The 23,932-nt window shown below is 50.0% G+C and overlaps 1 protein-coding gene across 4 annotated transcripts in view; it reads right to left on the reverse strand.

The window, feature by feature from the left end:
* The window catches only part of OPA1 (OPA1 mitochondrial dynamin like GTPase), a 54,277-nt gene that overhangs the window by 15,002 nt on the left and 15,343 nt on the right, over positions 1 to 23,932 (reverse strand). For 2 of the 4 annotated variants that reach the window (XM_063306225.1, XM_063306224.1), the window contains 19 exons: positions 20,815 to 20,925; positions 17,598 to 17,651; positions 16,569 to 16,673; positions 15,987 to 16,073; positions 15,513 to 15,626; positions 15,300 to 15,380; positions 13,543 to 13,617; positions 13,326 to 13,397; positions 12,862 to 12,961; positions 12,422 to 12,552; positions 10,953 to 11,025; positions 10,784 to 10,856; positions 8,217 to 8,332; positions 6,493 to 6,557; positions 5,389 to 5,465; positions 3,256 to 3,421; positions 1,345 to 1,497; positions 1,147 to 1,255; positions 865 to 944 (listed from right to left, as the gene is read on the reverse strand). In XM_063306225.1, coding sequence (XP_063162295.1) covers positions 865 to 944; positions 1,147 to 1,255; positions 1,345 to 1,497; positions 3,256 to 3,421; positions 5,389 to 5,465; positions 6,493 to 6,557; positions 8,217 to 8,332; positions 10,784 to 10,856; positions 10,953 to 11,025; positions 12,422 to 12,552; positions 12,862 to 12,961; positions 13,326 to 13,397; positions 13,543 to 13,617; positions 15,300 to 15,380; positions 15,513 to 15,626; positions 15,987 to 16,073; positions 16,569 to 16,673; positions 17,598 to 17,651; positions 20,815 to 20,925 — 1,842 coding nt within the window. The remainder of the gene's footprint in view (positions 1 to 864; positions 945 to 1,146; positions 1,256 to 1,344; positions 1,498 to 3,255; positions 3,422 to 5,388; positions 5,466 to 6,492; positions 6,558 to 8,216; positions 8,333 to 10,783; positions 10,857 to 10,952; positions 11,026 to 12,421; positions 12,553 to 12,861; positions 12,962 to 13,325; positions 13,398 to 13,542; positions 13,618 to 15,299; positions 15,381 to 15,512; positions 15,627 to 15,986; positions 16,074 to 16,568; positions 16,674 to 17,597; positions 17,652 to 20,814; positions 20,926 to 23,932) is intronic. The other 2 variants (XM_063306227.1, XM_063306226.1) reach the window with 1 other exon arrangement.

Genomic DNA, 23,932 nt, shown 5'->3' on the forward strand with positions numbered 1-23,932 from the left:
GTTCTACTTTAAATGAGAAGGAAGCGAAAGCATTACCATACCTGATGCGTTGACGGCTCTCCACACTGAATACAAGGCACAGGGAAAACTACATGGAAGCTATAAAGGTTTCCGTTTCTTTCTACCTTCTTGCTCCTTTTCATAAACCATCCAAAGGCAAAAGGCCAGCAGTGGGGAAGACTTCCCAGCACTGAGACTCAGAGGAACGCCTCAGATGCTAATTTAAACATATCTACCGCCGGAATCCGTCTGCCCATTCCTGAGCCAGCCCCAGGTTGAGTAAGTGAAATGGAGGAGTTGTGTCGGTCTTCTTAGCCAACTCTCAACCCACTGCTTTGGCCCACAGGCAGATCTGGATTCAGAGCATTTTTACTATGCATTTATTTATTGGTTTGTTTAAACAATTTACACACCCACCTATCTCAAAGCTGTGACTCTGGGTGGCGCATCCAGGATTAAAACCCCAAACCCCCAGGACATAACAATCTTGATCCAAAATAATACAAATGATATCTAAAAACATCCCATTTTCAACAGGGCTGGTTTAAATGCCTGAGGGAACATCCAGGCTTTTCATGCCTTACAAAGGGCCAGGGACCTCTGGATGGGTCTCTGGGGGATGCTGCTCCCCGGACAGGCCCTGCAGATGAAGGCCTGCATCTATCTGGGAAACAGCACGGACATGGCAGGCTCTTGACAGGCCCAGGAGCCAGAGGCAAGGTGGGCCTCCAAGATGCACGAGCCTCATGCGCAGGGCTCCCTTAAGGGTGTGCAGCCAGCCCTGGTCCGAATGGCGGCCCGGCGGGGGGAAGCCACACAAGATGGAAGAGCCAGCCCCGGCGCAACGTCTGGGTAGCCATTTACCTGCTCTTTCGTGCGCTTCACCCAATACAGCCACCTTTTTTTCCAGTCCGGACCCACCATGTCTTCAATGACTGACTCCGCTAGACCGGCAGACAGAAACAGAACAGGCCGTGAGTCCCGCAGCATGTAAAGCCTCGCCGGAATTGTCCTGGGACAGGCGCAAAGCCACCCGCCCTGGCCATGGCCCGGAACGGCTTCCGACCTTTCCACGGGGAGCCGTTCCAGCTGGACCTCTGGAGCAGCAGAGGGAGGCCGGAGCCCTGGGGAGGAAGGGGCACTCACTGTCCTTCAGGCGGCTCTGGAGGGTCTCCTCCATAAACTGGATGGCAGCGTCCCACTGCTGCTTGTCGGAGATGGACCGGTCTTCCAAGGCGTTGTGCTGGATCACCCTCTGCCAACGCACGGCACGGAAGGCTGTCAGGACGACCCTTCTCCCCCCGCCCTGCCCCGCCCTGCCCCGAAGGAGGGGCCAGGCCCTACCAGGCTGTCCTCCGCCCGCTCGTTCCACTTGTGCCGCTTGATGCTCTCCTCCTTCACGGCTTGCTTCAGTTTGTCGAAGATGTCGTCGTGCTCCTTGCCCTTCTGCTCCGTCATGAAGCGAGAAAACTCCTCCTGGAGGGTCTCCCAGGCCACCTGGATGGGGCGGGAGGCGCGCTGTGGCAGACCGGCAGGCGAGCCCCCCCTGCACTCTTGCACCCGGCCTGGCAGCCCCTTGCCCCAGATGGCTGGCCACTGGCTCAGGCTCGCTCGGGAGCCACGGCTCCCCAGGCTCAGCTCCGGCAGGATGTGTACAGCAAGCGCCCCCCCTGTCCTGGACGAGGGTCTCCCTGGTCAGACATCAAGCTGAAGCCCCTCGACTGGGAGTGGGGTCGATCCTCCCCTTTCGAGCTGGACGTGGCAGAATGACGGACTCTCCTGGCAGCTCCCTGCCCAGAGGAAACCTCTCCCCCCACCCCCATTTTTTATTTATTATTAATTTTTCAAGATATAATTAAGACATATAATGCAGAATGTAAGACTGATAGAATATGAGAAACAGGAAAAGCTAAAATGGTGTAGGAGTAAGCAAAAAAGGGTTATCAGACCAGTGGCTTCTGACTTTTTCCAGCACAGGTATGGAAGTACGTAAAAGTTAATCTCTTACTATTAATTAAACATTTAGATTTGTTTCCATTTGGAAGCCGCTCTTGGACCATTTGCTTGTAATGCAAAAGAATGAAGTCTGGGTTTTGGGTTTTGATGACTGAATGGTTTGACTTTAGAGATACAGCGTTACTAAAGGAAACCTCCTTTCCGAGGGCCTTCTGTTCTCAGCAGAAGCAGGAAGAGGTTAGCCAGGGACTGGGCCCAGCTTAATTTCTCTCCCGAGTCTGATGATCAGTGCTCGGTCCTCTTTGTGCAACTTGGAAGTTCGTTACGCCTCTACACCGGGAGCAGGCCAGCACTGTCCCGGGGCCCAACAGAGTGTTTTCTTTTCTTGTCTATTTCTCTGCTGGAGGTTCTTCCAAGATGCCTGTCTGTGATCGGAGCAGCCCTATAGTGTATTTCCTCAGTGACCGATTGTTTCGTATTAACTCCTTAAAGTTAAAAAGAAATGTTTAATTTTTTTCTTTTTTAAAAATGAAGTATTATTCTGTTTGTCTAGAGTGGCCTCCCTCCCTCCGAAGAGGAGGAAGGACTAGCCAGACTTCTCAACTCTACTGGGCCAATAGGTAGCAATATAGAATTAATTCCTTTTTATCTTCTTTTTCATCCCTTCACTTCCCAGTAAGTTGTACAAACCGCAAGAGCCCTGTCTCTCCCCTACCAGGATGCGTGGGGACGACACTGGGCCAGGGCTTCTCTCTGGGAAATCCAGGGTGGCAGTGAGAACCCCCAAGAGGCAGGAGACAGGCAGGGTCAGGGGACTTCTGGGAAAGGAGACAGGAGACTGCTCACCAAGGAGCTCCGTCCCGCCGCCAGACCACGTTCAGCCCAAGAGAAAGAATGCACCAGCAGAAGCTGTTTAAGCCACCAAACAGGACAGTGGTCCAGTTTCAGGTGTATTATCACGAATGGGATGGCCTTAGAAAAGGGGAAAGATGCTTGAAACAGGGTGTACAGTAGACGATTAGGAAAGGAACTGGCTGATTTGGCAGGCAGGGGAGACTCTGCGCGGCACACGGGGCAGACCGTGGGAGCTATTTTTTGCCACCGCTTGGAAGGGAGATGGCCGAGTAGTGATGCCCAGAGGGGCCGGTCCTACTAACGGGCGGTCTGGAGTGGGGTGGGTCACGAGCTGCAGGAACCTGAACACAAGGAGGAGGCTGTGCCCAGGCTGCCTCTGGTCTGCATCTCTCAGGAGGGGAGGTGTGAAACGGGAATGCCGGAGGTGCAGGGCCAGGAACTCACCTCTACGGCTTTGTTGGGCAGCTGTTTGTCAGTCCACTGCTTCAGCCTGATGTCCACGGTGGTGTTAAAAGTCCCTGCGTTCAGAGACTGCGCCGCCGGAAGGTAGATGTTTTCTATCACGTGTGTCGAAACTCTGTCCCAGAGAGACTTCTGAAGAATTTCCTCCCTAAGAGGCAAATGCAGGAATAGACGATATCGGAAGTGTCGCAAAAAGGGGAGAAAATTACCGTAGGTTGCCGAGATTGTAGCCATTATTGGGGTGGAATCTGATAAGGTAACTGTATCTTCTGCTTACAAAAGAAACTCTACGGAGCTCAGAACAAATTATCTGAGACACGTCAATAGTGTTTCATAATATCTAGTCTAGAAAATTTGAGGCCAAGAGATCTAAAAGGCGACCTTACTTCATTTTCTAAAAATCTCAGTCATTTGGTGGAACTATCATCCGGCACTCAGAAAAAGAAGATAAATTAAGTTTTAACTGATAAATCAAACTCCTTGTGCTCTGATATAACAGATGTTTCCATTTAAATTGTCATTTTAATAAACAAAACCGTAATTACTGTAACACAGACATAATTATTATATGAACGGCAGAAGCCTTGAATATTTTGGGGGAATGGGCAGGATTGTATTAATGACTCACAAACATAAACGCTGTTGGAACCTGACGGGCCTTCCGTGGAAAAAGGCTAAAGGAGCGGGACGGGGGAGGGAAGAGGGCGATTCTGCATGTTGTGAGAATTCACCGTTTCTCTTTGTTTGCTGTGTGAACCAGGCCATTGCAGGAAGCACTAAAACCATCTGTTTAGGTACTGCATACGGTATTCTGTGAACACAGCCGTGGTGTTTTGTTAACGGGGTGGGGGGAGGATTTAGAGTGAGGTGTAACCCCAGCACAAGAGGATTGTTAACCCAAAAGAAACCCTGCAAGAAGCAAGGCAAGAGGGCAGAATTCTGAACACAAGTAATTCAGAATTAACTAGACAGAAATCTAGGACCATGAGATAGGAAATTAATATGGGGGGGTGTTATAGGCTTATAAGCCAAAGGGTGGAAAGGACCATGGTTAACATAATGAGCGTGAATGTTAATGGGCTCCCTCTGCAAAATGAAGAAGACTGTGAGGTTTGCAAAGGAAAAACGATTTTCTTGCTGAACATTTGCTACTTCAAGGGGTGTTTTGTGAGTGAACCCATTCCAGCCTCCGCTATCCTGCTAAAGTTATGCCACTGGAGTAGTAAATAGGTCCATATGGGTTCCAACCAGCTTACTTCAAGCTTTAAGAAAGTTATTTATGAGATCTTAAAAGGATACAAAGCATTTAAAAAAAATGTTGGAAGGACTTGGAAACTAAAAGCAGAAGTTCCTGTTGTCTTTAGCCAAATGATGCTTAATGCCAAACTCTTGCCAAACCAGATTCATCTGATAAAAAACAGCTCCATAAATGCACACAAGCACTTCAACCAGCCTGCTGTTGGGGGCCTGCTGATCTGATCAGGCAAGAGGCAAATCAACAGCCACAGCCCACAAGGCCGAGCAAGCCAGCCCCACCCAAGCCACCAATCCCACACTGTGACATTTCAGCAGCAGGACTCAGCACGCGCACATGGCGGTGGTTCCTGAGACCTCAACGGAGAACAATCATGCTAAGCATATACATGGTTCTTAGTCCAGCATCTCTCCTGCTCCATCTTGCTTATATACCACTCTGGGGGACCTTTGAGGCTGTTTAGATTTTTGCTTGTTCTTTGTAAGCCTCTGTATGCTGACAGATGACATTTGTTTGGCAACCAGATACACCTGGATTCTATTTAGAATATTTACAGCTGTGCACAGCTGTTTCACCTCCGCTGCCCAAGACCCTCCTTCTTGACTGTTTTTGATCACTCCTGGACCAAGAACAATCCACAAATGGGATGATTTCTCCTAGGGGGGCTGCAAAACTGTCAATCCGCAGCAGAACAGCCAGGGGTCACCCAAGCGACTCAGACACGTAGGACCATCAACATGTAACAGTCCCAGATGCATTCCAAGAACTGTGCCGCCAACAGAGCGTTCAAAGCAGCCCATTTGAACTTCAGCATCCCCGGCTACATTCCTAACAAAAACAGAAGAAATCAAGTACTATACCAGTGCTTGGGGGTCACCTGGCTCAAACTTATGACTTCATCAAGGATTTCATTCTTGGCTTTTTCAAACAGCTCATTCTAGACAGAGGAACAGAATTAATGACCAAGAGGCGTGGGGCAAATCAGGTGTACGAACAGGCATGGTCGCTTCCTGCCAGCTGAGACCACTCAGCCAGAACGGCATCCTCTGGAGTGGAGTGAAGGCACAAGTCTCTCTGAGGGACCTCAGTCTTCCACTGGGCTGCTGGAGACCCTGGATCGCTCCTTGGCCAGTCTCTTCCCCCTCTTCTCCCCACCTCAAATTCCTCCTTTTGCAGGGCAAAGGCAGGCAGCAGCAACGGAGACGCTTCCATGCTGGGACGCAGCAGGGTCCTCTTCCACGTGGGGTCATGGGGTCAAACTATGACCCCTTCACCCCTTGTGGGAAAGGCCAATGGCTGGAGGAGAGGAGAGCAGCCTAACGTACACAATCTTGAGCACCGTCTGCTGCTTCTGAGGCAGCTCAGGTCGTGATTCTGACGGCACCTCTCATTTGTAATCGTGCTATTATGGGGGATGGAAGAGCGATGCTGATTATAACTTGGGTTTCAACTTTAGACCTTCCATGCAAGGTTTATTAATTGATCATACATCTGTGTTATACCGTGCATGTTTTAATTTTGTGGTAAGCAACCATAAGTTGGTGGCAAATAAACTCAACCAACTGGTCAATCCATTTTAGCTTTGAAAGGAGGCGCCATGAGAAGAAGAGGAGGCAGCCAGACCACCCCAGGGACTGATGTAAGTGCTGGTAGGCAGAACAAATCCCACCAAACGTGGTGTTTGAGCTTTATTCCTCCTGGCCTCCTCCTCCTCCTCCTCCCTTCTGGCCCCAGAGGCCCTGCAAGATCAGATCTTGGCCAGATCCCTCAGTGGAGACACAAGGGTGAGATGTGGGCCATTTCCCTCGCTTTAGTGTGGAGGCGCAGAAAGGCGGGCGAGGCAGATACTTTTCGCCTTTCAAGGAACACCCCTCGTGAGCACAACTCCCTCCCCTCCCGGCCAGCGAGGCACAAACCAGAAGGGCCCCAAGTTGTTCCCAGCTCTGAGACAGACAGGAACTCACCCGGTCCAGCTCTCGCAAGCGGGGGTAATTATTCTTCCACTCCGTTTCCAAATTAAAGCGGGTTGCTAGGGAAACAAAACAGGGAGATCCACAGCTGCATGCTTGCTTGCTCACTTTTCTGGAGTGCGCCCATTACATGCACTGAAACTTCCCAAGACACGCTTGTGCACTCCTCTGCCCTGGGGCTTCAACTGCATGATACTGGTGGGAAAGACTGTCTTTATCTTCAAAAGCTATTTGCATATTTATTTAGCCATTTGGGCATTCAATTTGCATACTGCCAAATCAGGGCAGTTTACAGCAGCCCAGGAAGAACATACAACCCATTAAAACATCCATAGTCAGCATCATTAAAATCAAATCTATCCATCTATATACTACTAAAGCTCTCGTGTCTGTCTGTCTGTAACCTTTAACTGGGCAAAACGGTGCATCATAGGCCAACAATTTTTGAACCAAGGAACCTCAAATGGGCTAACTTATAGAATGCATCCAAAATCCAGGGCCCATGACTCCAGTGGAATTGAAATTTGGCAAATTTTCTAAAACATTTTACAACATAGTACAAAATGTCATAAAATGCTTCCTGATGTTTGACTGTGCCATACAGCTCATTTTGAATGACATGGGCTATTTGCAAGCCAGACACATCTCTGAGTATCTCCCTGAATTTTAAAGTACTTTTCCAGCGAAGGCAGCACATGAGAAGCTCTGCCGCTGCTGAAGGCACTGAGGAATCTGGTAAGGAGACATCTCTGAAATGATGACCCAATGGGTTGCCTAGCGATCTATTATTAATAATAATGGAAAAATAAGTAACACCCCTAGAATACGGGACAAAAACGGACCACAACATTGAACTGAAACTGAACAGCCGTGACCCTTAACCAGGCCCCAAACGCTCCGCGAGCAGCACTGAGACAGGCAGCGCAAGCCTCAGTTCCAAGGGAGGCGATTCTGTCCGGCCAGGGCTGCGGCCGAGAAGCAGCCCCTGCTGGCCTCTTTCCCCCCAGCCCGGCAGCAGCAAGAGAGCTGTGGAGCCAACTCCTCCGTGGCCATAGAGTTTTTGCTCGGGCAGCTGCCCCCGGGTGTTCGGTGGCTGAGCTGAGAGGGCGTCCGTTCTGCCTGCTGTGAAGGAGGTCTCCCGCTCCCTGGGCCACTCTTCTGCCTGAGGGGCGCAGGTTTCCCTTCCCCCTGCCCCACTCGCCTGGGGACGGCCGAGGGAATGGAGGAAAACCCCCTCCCCTCAGCTCTGAGATCCTTTCCTCTGAGCCAACATTTTTGCCCATCAAATTCTCAGGATCACCCTCGCTCTGCCCTGGGAATGCACAGAACCTCAAGGTGCCACAGAGGGAGGGCAGGACTGGAGCGGCAGGGCGTCTCTTGCCTTCTGCCTCCAGAGCGTTTTGTCCGGCGGTCACTCTGGGCAGCTGAAGAAGACCTCCCTGTACCTCCCTCTGGGTCTGACCCTAGGGCTCTCCCCCCCTCCATTCCGGCTGCAGCAGAGCCCTACAAGCGCCCCGAGCCCAGCCCAACCCAGCCCCGAGCCGGTCCCTCAGAAGCATTACGCGAGACCTCCGAAGGTGGCCAGGGTCACTCTGCTGACCCCGAGACACAGCGCAACAGCCTGGCCCGATGGGTCATTTACACACAGCAACACACCCAGGCTGTAACGAGAGCCCTCGTCTCTCCCCAGGCCTCCCACTGCTCGATCTGCCCGTTACCTTTGAAGGCATCTGCCTGCTGCTCCACGGATTCACGCACCATTTTCCAAAAACAGTCTGACACAGCAAGGCTGAGGTTGCGTGTGGTCACCTGATGGGGTTTCAGCATGCAATTCCTTCAACGAAAAGACACAAATACTGCAGAAATGTATCGAGCGAGGAATGGAGGTCTCAGAATCAGAGGCCCTGTCTCCACCTGCCCCACACCCCCAGAAGGAAGGAGCACAGAAAAAGGTGGTTGTGGAAACACTCACGTCTTCACCGCCACACCCTTTTTGTTTTCTTCTGGTTTTGGAGGCTGCATTTTCATTTAGGAAAGAGAACTTACCAGACACACAGGTACAATGTGGGCAGATCAGCAGTGGTACTTGTGAGAAGGATCTGGGTCTCTTGGTAGACCACAGATTAGGCATAAGCCAGCAGTATGCTGCAACTACCAAAAGAGCCAAGAATCCTGGGCTAAATCAACAGAGGTATACTCTGCATTGGTCAGACCACATCTGGAATGCTGGGCCCAGTTCTGGTCACCACAATACAAGGAGGACATTGAGGAAACGGAAAGAGAGTAGGGAAGAGCAACGAAAATGGTGAGGGGCCAGGATGCTAAACCCTGCGAAGATCAGTTAAGAAGAGCAGCGGGTATTTGGCCTACGGAGGAGAAGGCTGAGGGAGACACGACAGCAGTGTCTGAAGGGCTGTCACAGGGAAAAGAATGTGGATTTTTTTCTCTGCGGTGCCCAAGAAGAAGGCAGAAAGCAACGGATGGAAGCTTTGCAGGAGATCCCAGCTCAAAATGTGGAGTTATTTCCTGACTGAGAGAGCTGTGAAGCAGTGGAACAGCTGGCCTCTTGGATGGGGGGGGGGGATCCACACTGGAGGGCTTCAGCTAAGGTTGGGCAGGCATTGGTCTGGGATGGTCTGAGGATTCCTGTCCTGGGCAAGGGGGTGGACTAGAAGGCCTCCAAGTTCCCTTCCGACCCTAGGGGATTCTAAGTTGTATTCCCAAGCCAGATATCCTCCAATCCTTTCTTGTGACTTTAACTTGTTTCCTAGGTGCATGATTTTGCATTTGCCTCTTAAATTTCATTCTGCTACTTTCAGCCCGTTTCTCTAATCTATTAAGATCATTTCAGATTTTATTTCTGTCTTCTAGGACAGTAACATCCCACCCAACTTTATATGATCAGCAACTACAGTGAGCATTCCTTCCACTTCTTCACCCAAGCCACTACTGAAAGACTGAAGAGCAGGGTGTTCAGAAGTGGTCCTTGCGGCATCCCACTCAATTCTTTCCTGACCTAATCGGAAAACACCAACGAACACTCTTGGATTAGAATTTTTGAGCCAGCGATGTACATAGTTAAACTTCCTGCCATGCAGCCCACGTTTAACCAACCTGCTAATCAGGATGTTGTGGGGTGCTTTGTCATAGGTAAAGTCTATAGCATTTCCACAATCTGTTAAGGAAGCTACCCTGTCAAGGAATGAGATAAGATTAGCCTGGCTAATCCACACTGGTAATTACTGTGTTGATTTCAAGGTGCTTACAAATCAATTTCTTTATCATCTCCTCTAGAACCTTCCCAGATCTCAATGTCTGTGTGACAATACTATACCTCTCCAGAGAGAGTCTTTTCCCTACTTCTGAGGAAATCATCTGGCACTTCACCACTTCTCCACGATTACTCAAAATCATGCATAATAATTTGGCTAAACTATCAACCTGTTCCTTCACCGTCCCAGATGCCAAACTTCTTGGGTTTGGAACTTGAAGCTCATTCAAGAAAAGCTTCAATCCTGCTCCTTTATCCTGCTGCCTGGCTGGATCAAAAGAGGAGTCAGTTGCTCGGCCTTTTCTTCCAGCTCTTTGCCTTATTCAGGGGGCACCCAGGGTGCCGATTCCCCCCCATGTTACATGTTATTTTAACACGTAGCAAAGCAAAGGAACTCTAACACAGTCTGAGAAGACTGTGTGAAAACACAGAAGCCGGAGAGTGACCATGAGAGCCTCTGGGCATAATTATGTGGAAGCGTTCCACCGACCAGGAGGCAGAGAGCAGAAGCACACCACAGGCTGCTGCTCCTTGGAGGATGCAGACTGTGGCTGCAGCTTTAAGCATGCTTATTAAGGAGAAGAAGCCTTACTGGATTCCAAACATTCACAGGATCGTACTGTGCAGATCTTTCATGTGAATACAACGTTCAGACCCCAATCCATCCAGAAACAAGTTGCTGCATTTCTCCGCACTGCGCACTGCAAGTCCATGTCCCAGCTCGGAAGCACCTTCTTCCAGAGCTCAGACACTGGATTGCCCTCGCATCGGAGAAGACTGAAGGCTGAAGGCTGACTGCTACCTTCTGCGTTCTGAGGGAGGGACTTCTGTTGCTCAAAGGAAAACCACATTTAATCAGAAGGTTTTCAGGACAACCAATTCCAAGTCAGACTTTACAAGTGTGATGCTGCCTGGCCAACTGAACTGCTTTACACCCTCAAAAATTCTGAAATATGCCTTAGCAAGTGGCTTTAAACCAGCAAGACATGCTTTAAAAACCAAGTATTAGCATACTTCAATAGTTTCGAGTTTTGGAAAAACTCCTCTTCATAGTCTCTAATAGATTCAATACTTTCACTGCTGTTTCCTAGAGAGAGAAAAAAGAGAGAAAGAGAAAACATTTGAAATCTTCCCTTACAGGAAGGAAATATCTAGCGGCTGGACAAAGCCAATCTTAAGATACCTTTTCCGGTAACCACAGCAAAATACCCCAGAGCCTTCATTGGGAAGAGTTTGCCTTCGATGATTTGCTGAATCTACAAAAAAGGAAAACAGAGCTGAGCCGCACAAGTGCGCGCAGGTTTCCTTAACAGGTAGTCCTCAACTTACGGGCATTCATTTAGCGACATCTGAAGTTACAACGGTGCTGGAAAAGTGACTTGCAACCAGTCCTCACACTTGCGACCATCGCAGCATGCCCCCTGGGTCACGTGACCAAAATTCAGGTGCTTGGCAACCAGCATGTATTTATGACAGGTGCAACATCCCATGAGTCACATGATCGTCCAGAGTCCCTCTGGTAGGAGGAGATGGGCGGTGTCAAATTTGATAGGTAGGTAGGTAGGTAGGTAGATAAAATGATTGCCATTTGTGACCTTCCCAGCTGGCTTCTGACAAGCAAAGTCAATGGGGGAAGCCGGATTCGCTTAAAGACCATCTGATTCACTTAATGACCATGGCAAAAGGTTGCAAAATTGGGCATGACTCACTTAATGACCACCTCACTCAGCAACGGAACTTCCAGTCCCTATTGTGGCCTAAGTCGAGGACTACCTGTACTCATGCAGCAAAACCATCCACACAGTCACAAGGTGCTGTTTAGATCAGGGTCCAGTCCCCTCTGCTAGGTCAGGAATCAAAAGTCAAGCATCCCGACCAACGGCTTCAGTGAAGAGGACCCCGCCCTCTCCAGAATGCCACAACCTCCCCCACGCACCCCTCTATGTGCAGAGCGGAAAACTTTGGTAGACAACGCAGCCTGGCAGAGGGAATTCAAGGAAGCCCTGAGTCACAGCAATGATAGCGACCCAAAGCAGAGCAAGGCAGGGTCCCTGATCCTCTCCTCTGCACCTGCACAGCTGTGCCCAGAGCTGAGGGCGAGGCAGGACACCCTCTGGATGCCCCCCAGAAGCCATCTGCATGAGCAGTTACTGTTTGTCTAGAGCAGCGTTTCTCAGTCTTGGCTGGTTTAGGCTGGGTGGACTTCAACTCACAGAACTCCCCAGCCAGCCATGCTGACTGGGGAATTCTGGGAGTTGAAGTCCACCCATCTTAAACCTGCTGAGGCTGAGAAACGCTGCTCTAGAGGCACTCTCATGTGAGTTTCCAACTAGCACGCTAGCTGTGATGCATATTCCCATTTTTTGTAGCTTCAGAAATACATATACGGGGAGAAAACACACCCAGAAGACGTAAAACCTTTCTGACTTCAGCTAAGCAGCAAACTTTCCATGGAAGAAAACCTCACATATACTAGGAAGCACAATTACAGACCCAGAATCTGCCCAGCAAACCAGACCAGAACCACCTGGCAGTTCCTAAGAGTTACTGGGAAGAGCTTCCTGGGAAGAGCTTCCTACGGGAACCCAGCATTTTAAAAACCGTTTTGCCGGCTGAGCAGCCTCTGCTCCATGAAATTGTTTCCCCACTCACCCTGCTCGGACTGGTCACGTTCTTCTCCGCCAGATCCACTTTTGTTAAAACGAAGATGGTCCTCCTGCCCTGAGGGTCCATTTGGCTGACCAGGTCGGTGACGATGCTGCGTTCGGCATCCACGGACCCATCTGGAAAGGAAGCGGAAGCTCAGAGCTGCTCCTGAAGTGGAATCAGGGGCTTGTTGAAAGCAAAAGGCTGAATGGGCACCATTATTCAACTCTGGGAGCAGCTGAACATCTGATGGCCAGAGAGCAGCGCAAGGAGAGACAGCTGTCGACCCACGGCATGGAGGCAGAATCGTCCCTGCCCCACCTCGCTCAGGCCAGGGGCAAAGGGCAGCCGGTCTGCTCCCACCAGTCATAGCCCAAAGGTTCAGAGGAATGCAGGGTTCTGTTTCCGCAAAGCCTCCTGAGCGGCCGGCAGGACCCCTCGCTCACCTTGGATGCACAGGATGATGGCATTCGGATTCTGCATGTAGGCTTTGCTGATGCTGAAGATGATGTCTTTTGTGTTTGGAGCCATCCCTGAGGTCACCGTCTGCGGAGAGAGGAGGGAGGAGAAGAGGGAACCGCAGGGTCAGCGGAGGGGTGTTTCTGTGGGTGTGGATTTGATGTTTCTGTGAAAGAAGAACCTGCAGTGCCCCGAGGCAGCTGCGCTTGGGAACGAACTGCTCATTCGGGTGGGGAGGGGCCGGCTTCAATGCAACCCTGGCAAGACCAAATGGGTTGGGGGGTTGAGGCCCCTTGGACCTGGGGATCTCCCACCCTTAGCTCAGCAGCACCCCTGTTTTACAGCCAGGGAACTGAGGCTGATGGAGCAATGCCCCAAGCCGACTGGGACTTAAGCACCCGTCTCCTCGGCCCTGGCGCTGCGACAATCCCTCCTGGCACAGGATACTTACGCTGATGACCCCGGGCAAATCTACCAGCACCATCCGCTGCAGGCCAGGCCCCTTAACGCTGAGGGATATCGTCTGCAAAGGAAATAGTGCAGCGTGAGAGAGAGGGAGAGAAAGAGCGGGGGGCTCAGGACATCCTGCGCCCCAAGCGCTTTCTGGCAAGGCCTCTTTGGAAGCAGGAAGGGGATAAAATGACGGGGCGGGAGAAGTCAGGCCCCACCTCCGAGCTGACTGTGCAACCGTCGCTCACGCTCTTCTTCATCCTGATCTCGATCTCGTTCCTCAAGGCTGCCAGCTGTCCCAGCACAATCACAAATGAACAGAGTCAGACCCAAGCAGCCCTGTGGGGAAACGCTCAAGGCGCAAGCCTCTTCCGCCACTCTGGGGCAGCAGGAGTGCTGAGTTGTACAGAATCTGGTCTTGGGAAAGGCACCCTACAGCATGGCCATGGAGAAGAAAGCAATCAGCTACAGAGGAGGGGCATCCAGAGTGCTCACTGTGGGGTTGGGTGGCCTTGTGAACTTGCCACAAACGAACGAACACGTTCACAGATCCTCCACTGGGCATGGCAGAAAAGGCTCCTCTCTGCCCCCCTCCCACTGCAATGACCTGGACAAGCAGATTCCCCTTGGATCAGGCCACTGTGGATAATCATGCCCCAAGTCACATGGGGCTTTACAGATGATAACCAGCACCTTGAACTGCATCCTGAAGCCAATGGGCAAACACTGCAACTCCCACAATAGAGGTGTTGCATGGTTAAATTGGGCCTGAGCCTTTATCACCCGGGAAACTGCATTTTGAACCAGCTGTAGCTTCTGAATGGTCCTCAAGGGCAGTCCCATGTCGAACATACTGCCTTCACCATCATTTATTTGACCAGCGACAAGAGCACGAGTGAAGAGCAGTAAAGCCCCCCACTGCAGGAAAGGCCGCTCCTGGTGTGCCAGCCAAAGCACCTCCTGGCCATGGCCCCCCCCTGCTCTTCCACTAGAACCCCTGAGCAGGAGGACCCTCAGACTGTGACATGGCTGTCCATGAGGGCAGAACCGCATCCAGAGTCAGCTGGAATTTCTCTGGAATCAGAGAAGTTTCCGAATCAGCAGCCATTCCCTCCTGCCTGCTGGAGTCTGAGCCTCTTTTCCTCCATGCAGGCCCTCCAGGCACCAGATCAGCTGCCACTCGGCCTGGGGTGGATATGCACAACTGGATACGACCAGCACACCGATGATACCTCTCTTCGGGCCAGCAGCTTCACGGAAATGTTAAATAGTAAAGGGAAGAGGGAAAGACCCGTGGCTCCCCTCAGTGGAACAGCCAATGCTTGACATCTCCTCCTCTACGCTGACTAGAACCACCTGCTCAGGAAGGAGAACCACAGCAAAGCAGTGCCCCCCCAACCCTGGCAGAAGGACACCATGACTGATGGCACTGAAGATCCCAGAGAGGTCCAGCAGGACCAGAAAGGTCCCACAGCAGGTCAACCACCAGTGTGTCCCATGCCGTTTCAGTCCCATGCCATGCTGAATGCAGACTGAAAAGAGGAATGAATCCAAACTGATTGTTTTATGCTGCCCAGTCACTTTTTGTGAGATGGGCGGCCATATTCAATCAATCAATCAATCAATCAATCAATCAATGGATACGTACGCTTCACCTCATCCAGGACACTCTGTAACCCTGTCCCATCACCTCCTCAACAACCTTCTCCCAAGAAGGGAAACTGGGAGATATGGCGAGAATCCCCTAGCAGAGCCAGGCTGAGGGCTCTTGGGGAGCGGGGCGTCATCACTCCTCCCTCAGGGAAGCATCACCACAGCTCAAACGCTTTGGCCAGGCTCCCTCTGTAACGCAAGTTGGTCTCTCTTGACACCACTTACTGAAAACCCCTTACATCGACTGACAGGTAATTCGTTCTATAGGCCATGGGGCATGATTAAGAATACTTTGATAGTACTCTTGCTTCTTGAAACTTACATCTTCCTCCTTGGTCAGATCGAACTCTCGAGAACTGTCCTTGAACACAGCCACGTGGTGGGGACCTTCGCTGAGAGTGACCTGAAGTCCGGAGTGGATTTAAAGAAGAGAAAGCGCCTGATTAAACGTCCTCCCTGGGAACTTGCCCTGTGGAGCAGGGTCTCCTTCTGGGAAGCTCATGGTTTTAGTACTCCAGTTATTCAGTGTTCCTACCTTAACAGGCGAGCGCGTCATCATTTCTCCTGAGCCTCGAGGGAAGATCCGGGCTTGAGCGATCATTTCCAGCACGCTGGTTTTGCCAGCACTCTGATCTCCAACCACGACCACCTGAAAAACAAATGCTGGTTTTTCAAAGAAACAAATGATTTCCCCCAAGTTGGGGAAAACTCCATTTTTTACCCACCACTCCAGAATTCTTCTTCGGCACAAGGCAGCCTCCTGAATTTTAAACCAAGCTTTTCAAAAGCTCCAGCACAGAAGATCCAATGACATCAAGAGGAATAGATGCCACCTAGATGTAGTCCACTTGGGATGCCCCCAGACTAGGCCAGATATTGCCTACCCTAACAACCTGGGCATTTTCAGCCATTGCATAACCATAGCAGCCTTCCTTTTCCTCACAGCTGAACTGGGAGATATTAAGCTGCCCGTTTTCAGGGTGAACGCCGAGGCTCATCTCCAACTTACCCGAGGCAAGTGATCGTGGGTATTGTAGCTAGCATCATAATCTGACAGAGTATCCAGAACTTCAGAGTACATGTCAATCAAAGATTTCTAAGGGAGAAATAATTAACTTGGTGAACAAAGTCAAAGCCAAGGGTGGGAGAGAAGGAAGGTTATCACTGTCACGGTCTAATCTCTGATACAACGACAGACAAATCCTGGGAGCTGCTGTAGTGCCGAACACTAGTTAGGGGACTGGAGTGGGATGATCCAGATTTAACCCCTTGTTGGACTGCCTTGGGTCACTCACCCTCTCAGTCCACCCCACGTTGCAGGACTGGGTAAGGAAAGCGGAGATTGCCTTGCAAACCATGCTGCTCTCGGAGGAAAGGTGGGAGATGAATGCAAGGTTCCTGAGGGTATTTGTCTCATCCAAGTGGGACAGCGCAAGGAAGTATCTTGAGACTTGCACCATCTCTCAGATACGACATCATCTCCAAAACAAAGGGGATGCCATCCATGTGAGGGTGTGCTTTTATGAAGTGAAAACTGCCACTAGAAATAACACAGATGAGCCACAGGAGTACAGTAATCTGTACTGACTACCTTTAGCTTCCTCTGATGAATGCCTTTCTCATCTTTCTGCAAGACAATCTTCCTCAGCTCTTTATTCTCCTTCTCTAAACGCTCAAGCATCCGTTGATATTTCAACTGCAAAAAGATTGAAACGGTGAATATTAAAACTTGACAGTGAAGTGCAGGAGAAGATGCAGGCAGATGAAACAGGCTAACGGTTTGCTGCTCTCTCCTACTTAGCACAACGATTACCAGTATTTAACAATAAAAGGTCTCAGGTTCCTTCAAACATTGTTTTTTGCTTCCACGGAAAGGTAAGACAGTTCTTCAATAGTGCTGGTTTAAAGGGGCCGTTGGTGTCACTCTCGATCTTGCCCTGGTCTTTCCCCAGCATTGCTCACCTTCTGGAAGGGGAAATTATCCAAAAGGGAGTGTCTCAGTTCACCTGGCTGGAAAGCTTGAGGAGCTTGAGAGTTATGAAGGGTCCATCAGCCTGGACAGGCAACCTGAGCCTCCCTGAGGGGGCAACATGGCTGCCCAAACCTCCCTTTTGGGAAGCCAAAACCGGTGGCAATGCAGGTAGCCTCCAACGTTGAAGAGGAAGCCACATACAAACATTATCTTCACACAATTTTTAGGATTTGGTTAAGAAAAATTGACAAAAAGATCCCAAATGGTTATGAACTTATAGATAAATGGTATATTAAATTTGAGAAATGTTTCGAAATGGATCTGATTATATCTTTAAATGGCATTTCCCCCCCCAAACTCTCTGCTTAATAGCAAAATAAAATGGACAGGGTTAGGACAGAACTGGAGAGATACGGGAAATATCTGAGAAGGGTTTCCAACAACTGGACGAGGGCGGTAACGTTTGTTGCTGTGACCCTCACTGAGCTGGACTCTCCATGCACAGGGCGAGCGCTGAGGACCCACATCTGGTTCTCTGCCGACACGCGCCTAAGGGCACAGCAGTGGCAGGTCCGAGCCTGCTCAGCCCCCCAGCCTGGCACGTCTGGCGCTCAGCTCTCGGCCTCAACAGCAGCAGAGCTCCCATACCTGCGTACGTAATAATTCCTCTTGGAGCTGATCGATCTTTTCTTTATCGGAAACCTGCAACAGCAAAAGACCACAGAATGCAGCCGGGGCTTTTTAGATGTTACCTACTGTATGTCCATATAATGGGATATAAACTAGATTAACGTTCTGTTGTTTTAATCTTTGTTGGACTGCAGAGTCTTGTATGAATGGGTGGCCATAAAAGCTGAAATTATAAATAAATTTGAAAAACCACAATATTTGAGACGCAAGAGATCCACAACTCATAAGCTTCAAGAGCCATTATTTTTACAAGAACGATTTAGTCAAGTCCTTTTGCCAAACTGATAGCCTGGACTCGAAAGCAAACTCGTTCATAACAGTATTTTGCCATAAGGGCTGCCACACTTGCCCAGGTGCCTTATTTCTAAAAGCAGCTGCAGATTTATTAGCCGCGTACTTGAGAAAGCATACTCTTGAGATGTTACGTCCTAAGGTGTCCTCGGGGACCATGTTTTTCCAGATGAAAAGACCTTTTAGATATGCACTGTAATAATACAGGTCACTTCTCCTAATTCCATCTATCTCTGCACAAAAATCTGCTGAGCTGTTAATAAAGTTTTTTTTTAATCGGTGCAAAGATACACACTGGTTTTATGATTGGGGGAAAGATTCATCTTATGATCATTAATACCTCTTTCACGTATTCCACACCACTAGTTGTGCTTCAAAAAGTTTCAGCTGGGTCAGAGTTGCAGAGGGTATTATTAGAAGCCATTCTAACGTTCAAAGAACAAGCTGTCCAATTTTAAAGTTGTCTAAATCGAAGAGAAAAAGTTGGTGTTTGTTTATACACCAGAATGGAGTAATGTTTCAAGGCCACAGGCACCCCTCTGTGCACAAACAGCCTTTCCAAAGTCTGCAGCCATTCAACAGGGAGACCCTTTCCATTGGGATGCTTTCAGCTGCCAACCATTCAGCCCAAGAAGACCCCTGGCTGGCAGCTGCCAGAGGGGTGACAACACAGCTAGCACACCTCAGCTGGACGGGCTTGCAGAAAAGGTGACACTTGGGAGATTGATTGATGGATCAGATTTCTAGGGCCACCCAAACCTGGGTGATGTACAAAGTTAAAGCAACCACCCCATAAAGCTGGCCTGTTCTCATGTGAGCCTCTCTTATCACCCAAAAGTGACTGGCATAGTTTTCAGCATGACTGAAAAGCACCCACAATAATCACCAAGCTGTTGCAGAAGGTTTATTTTTGCCTTCTGCATGTCCCGCTTCTCCAGAACAATTAATGTACTGTGGGCCAACCACAATGTTTTCTCTTTTCCTTTATGAACAATTGGTCCGCGTGCAAGAGATCAGAAAAAGCATCTCCTTTGCCGAAATCTGCGCCTAAGGATGTTCAGCTCTGCCGAGCAAGAGCGCTTTGGTCCTAAGACGTGCAGGGAGATCTGGAAGATGCTGGGGACAAAATGGTCCAGGGGAATTTGCAGCTCAGAAGCAGCATCTCCAGCAGCCTCTTCCCCTGCTGCTCCCTTGCAACCGGCATTTCCAGGGAGGCAACAAATGCTGCCAACCCCAGGAGCCACCGAGAGCCCAAGCACTCCATGCCTTGGTCTAATCTTCAGGGGTGGCCATCTGTTAAAGTTCAGGTCCGAGCATCATGCTGACAAACATGTTCAGAGGAAGGATGATTCATGTGCTGATGGACTGGAAGCCGAGTCAGCTGAAAAAGCTATGTGGAGCTCGGCCAAGGGGAAAGGTGGCAGCAGCCTTCAAGTTATCTGAGCGGCCGCTCTGCAGGGGAGGAGTCACCTTGTTGTCTGTCTCTACAGAGGGAGGACAGGAGCCCAGGGGCAAGAAGACGTGTCCTAAGGGCCAGCACTGTTCAGCAACGGTCCAGGCGGTCACAGGAAGCAGTGGTTCCGTTTCACCAGAGCTGCTGAAGCAAAGCCACCACCGTCCGCTGCACTGCAGACAGTGCATGGAGGTGGTTGGATCGTGTGACTTTCAAAGTCACCTCCAATTTAGGGGGTCTATTCTGCTTGTTCTCCACATGAGAAAGAAGGCAGGATCGACTGAAGCAGCTGGCAGCCTTTAACCCTTCACCAGAGCAAATTGCAGGTTGGATGAAAATAATGAGATGGGTTTGGCTGTGGATTAATCCATTTTCTCTGCAAGAAGGGGAGATTTCTGGGCTACAATAAAATCCAAGGTAATGATGACCACCGCCTGTACATGGAATAGAAGATCTGTAACACCTCGTTCCTTGGTTCACAGAAAGCAGATTAAAGCAATAACCATCCTCCAAGACTAAAGTACAAAGTCAAAAAAACAATTAAGCTTATCTCTGGGTGACTATGCAGTCATTAAAAGCACTGGAAGAGTTAAACATTAAAAAAAGTTTTCAGCATTTGTCCAGCAGGCTGACAGGAACTTTTCAAAAGGGAAATGCCCAACATCTCCTCTGACTGCAACCTGCTGTTCCTCCTGGCCAACTCTCTCCTGGCTCGCTCAGCACGGCAGCCTCGACCGTGGGACAGCAGGCGGAGCTCCAACAGTGGGTCTTAGAGCTCCTGCGTGTCAGCACTGAAGAGGAGTCTGCCCGAGAACCGGAACATTCCTAGGTCCCACAACCTCACCTGGGACCTCTCCCGCTGTCTTGCCTCTTTCCTCAACCCAGCTCTCATTGCCAGTCTCATTCGGAATTCCCTCATCTTGCGTGAAAGTTCTACCGAAATTGCCTGGGCTGGGTGAACCTTTCAAATTCAGAGGCACTAACATAAAATGTGCAGCATCTGAAGTTCAGGCATGACGTCCAAAAGCTGTTCAAGATGCTTTACCTTCTCACTACGGATACCTACTGAGCCATGCTGGAAAAGACCAGAGAGGCCTCCAGAAAGACCACCGACACAACAGCCTTTCTCCCCATCAGCATCCAACCGTCTCAATAGTTGATGGAAAAACTGAGGAGCCAGGTTACACATGCATTTTCTCAGGGCTTAACGTCACTTTCGTGAGAATTAAAAAGGCAGGAATCAACATGCTGAAAAGACAACCCCGTGATGAAGGAGGAGCAAACGGATTGGTGCCTTCTTAAAAAGGACAAATCGAGCAGAAAGCCCAGCAACCAAAGTCCAATCACTGCAAAGGGTCTGATTAGGTGAAAGCAGGGTGGAGGAGAGGAGGGCACCCCCAGGGCCTTCCTTGTCTATCTGAAAGCCATCACCTTTCGTTTCTGCTGGGAGGAGCCTGGCCCATATTGGTCAGCAGCTCGGCGGACATCCTCTTCGTGCTGCTGGATTTGCTGCTGCAAGAGAATGAGTTCGCCCAGGAGACCCTGCCACGTGTTTGCAAAAAGGGGGAGAAGGAAAAAAATGGAGGTGAGGGGAGCAATAATGTCAACCAAAGGGTGCAACACAAAGACAGGGCACGTAACAGAACCAGCAGAGTAGCTCAACGTAAAAATGACGACAGACGGAAGCCTTCATGCCAGAACACCTGCCTTCTAGGAATTCTTAAAATGAAAGCAATTCTACTCAGGCAAGACGAAAGAGGTTTAATGAAATTAAGGTCCCCCTGAGAAGTTTCCCTGAGGAGGCCCAGACAGTGCAACATAAACCAGGAAAACTCAGAATATCTGAAGAGTCCAAATATGCCAGTTCTCTTTGGAATATTTGGGACTGTCCAGACAATCATTTGTGTTAAAATCTTGCAGGCAAGAGAGTCCAAACACGTTCAACTCACTGTCAATTCAGTTATTTTATTTATTTATTTTATTTTCTATCCCGCCTTTATTATTTTTATAAATAACTCAAGGCAGTGAACATACCTAATACTCCTTCCTCCTCCTCTTTTCCCCACAACAACAACCCTGTGAGGTGGGCTGGGCTGAGAGAGAGGGACTGGCCCAAGGTCACCCAGCCGGCTTTCCTGCCTAAGGTGGGACTAGCACTCTCAGTCTCCTGGTTTCTAGCCCAGCACCTTAACCACTAGACCAATGCCACAGATGTACATATAACACCTGCACAACTGGTGCAATTTGTGCACATATGGGCAATTTTCATTTGTTTCAGTGCCCTTTTTTGGCCACACAACTAGAAAATAACTTTAGAACTGCTGCACCCAGGGCACAGGAACGCAAACAAACAGAAGCAATGGGTGAGCTTTGAATGCACATTCTGGGAAATGAATTGCAACCAGATGGCTGATAAATGAAATTTACCCATCCTTAGTGCTCTCAAAAATGTTCTGGACCAGAGGCAGCCTTTCATTAGCACCTTTGTTGCCTAAAGGCAGGTAATATCACCGTTGTGAGAGGTGTGGTTTTGGGCACGGGCTTCCAGGATAAACCCGGAAGGCCTTCCTTCCCCAAACAGAAGTCCCAACAGAAGGCCAGGCAAGGCCAGCAGCACAAAGAGATCTGACGCAAAACAGGGTGGTGCTGCCGAGTGCAGTCGGATGCAGGCAGAGTTGGCACCACCAGCCCCAAAGGCTGCCTTTTTTAGGGTTTGGGAGCATTCTGGAGTTCAGCCTTCTCCAGGATCGTGAAGCAGCCCGCTCACATCCACTGCCATTTGAACCCAGGGCATTCCTTCGAAGAGGGAGGGGAGCAGGATGGATAGTCACACCGCAGCGAAACGGCCTTCATCAAAAGCCAGGCCTCCTTCAGGCTGAGTTCCCCCCACCAAGCAGTTTTCTTCTATGGGGTTTTTCAATGAATCAGTCCATGGAAGCCTCCAGGTGGTCTCCCACTCCAACCCTGCTCGTTTTGGGGAGTCTGCCAAGGTCAGCGACATACCACCAGCAGCCGAATTCTCTCAAATTAGGCACGAGCAATTTGCAGTCAACGTACAGCGCCACAACTACAGACACCCAGGACCTCCCTCGATGCTAGGCCCGAGGGGTGCTTCCTTTCCGTTTTATCCCCTTTCCCACAGCGTCCAAAGACTCTCGCGGCTCCGAAACATGTGCTCCCTCTTCTGCTGCTATTGGGGTGGAAAATCTCAGACACTGCTGCCATGAAGAAAACATCCACTGTGCGACACACAGAGACAGAAAACATGGGGCGATGTGCCGCTTCACACGTGTGCAACGTTGCCTGTGCCCTTGTCCAGTTCTCCAGAAAGACGAGGGACATGGAATATTCAGGCGGAAGGGAGAGAGGGCGCTGCCAGACCACAAAAACGTAGAAGAAAAATCATTTCTCCATTGTGCAGCACGGTCTGTGCCTGTGTCCCAGAGGAGGAATTGGGACCTCCTTTGGTTCTGGGTGGGGGCGAGGGGGGCCCAGCCACTGCAGGGGAACACAAGCCAACATCAAGCTTTCTGCCCTCTTTAAGTGTGCCCTCAAGAGCAGGTCAGCTTGCACAGGACACTGCTTTTGTCCTGCTGAAAAAGAACCAATGCCTGCATAGTGGTTGAACTGACATAAAGGTGACAACTGAACAAATGACTTCGTTTTGTAAAACACCATAAAATCTTTTATTATGAGATTTATATCTTACCTTTCCTTCTACAACTGAAGGCAGGGCACATAGCAACCCCCTCTCCAATTTTATTTCCCAGCACCAACCTTGTGAAATAAGTTTGGCTGACAGATGGCCCAAAATCACTTGGGGGGCTTCTGTGGGGAAGCGAAGCCAGAAGGAATGATGGGCTCCAGTTGTACAGCTCAGGGTGACCTCTGACCTCAGATCACACAGAGAGCCATGGATCTCAGGTCAATGGGGGCTTCCCATCTTACCCCCACCTTCTGCAAACAACCCTGGGTGAGCGGGGGGGGGGGATTCTCCTCCCTCTCCAGCACAGCCATTTGGCACTGGCTTCACTACGAAGCTGGCCTGGAGCCTCTGCCCAGCACTATGCACCATGCACCGCTGCCACACAGCCAAGGGGTAAACTACATTCAGTGTTACATCACAAGGTAGCATCCTAACTATCTGATATGAGAAGAAAGATAGGAATAGCCTCATTTAGCTATTCCTCGCTAAAAATGAAAGAAAAGAAAAAAACTCGAGGCAAAAGATCGCAGCGTTTCAGACCACGAGCTTCAGCTCTGTTGAAACCATCTTCCTGCCCATCAAGCAGTGGGAACTCGTGGTCTTGGGTGGAGCAGGGCTCTAGCAGACCCATCACGATTGCCATGATTCCTTCTTGGATCACATACAGGCCACCTGACAGCCTATCTATCCAACATGCAAAACATTAACCCACTGAGTCTTGGTCTGGCCCTTCCAGGAACTGGCACATGTCTGAAGCCCGGGAACTCTAGAGTATGGGGCCACGTAAACCACGTGGTACTCCCGTTTCCTCTGATTTCCAATAGACTTCCCTGTGCCTACTCT

Source organism: Candoia aspera, chromosome 6 (assembly GCF_035149785.1).
Source record: "Candoia aspera isolate rCanAsp1 chromosome 6, rCanAsp1.hap2, whole genome shotgun sequence".
NCBI classification, from domain to species: domain Eukaryota; kingdom Metazoa; phylum Chordata; class Lepidosauria; order Squamata; family Boidae; genus Candoia; species Candoia aspera.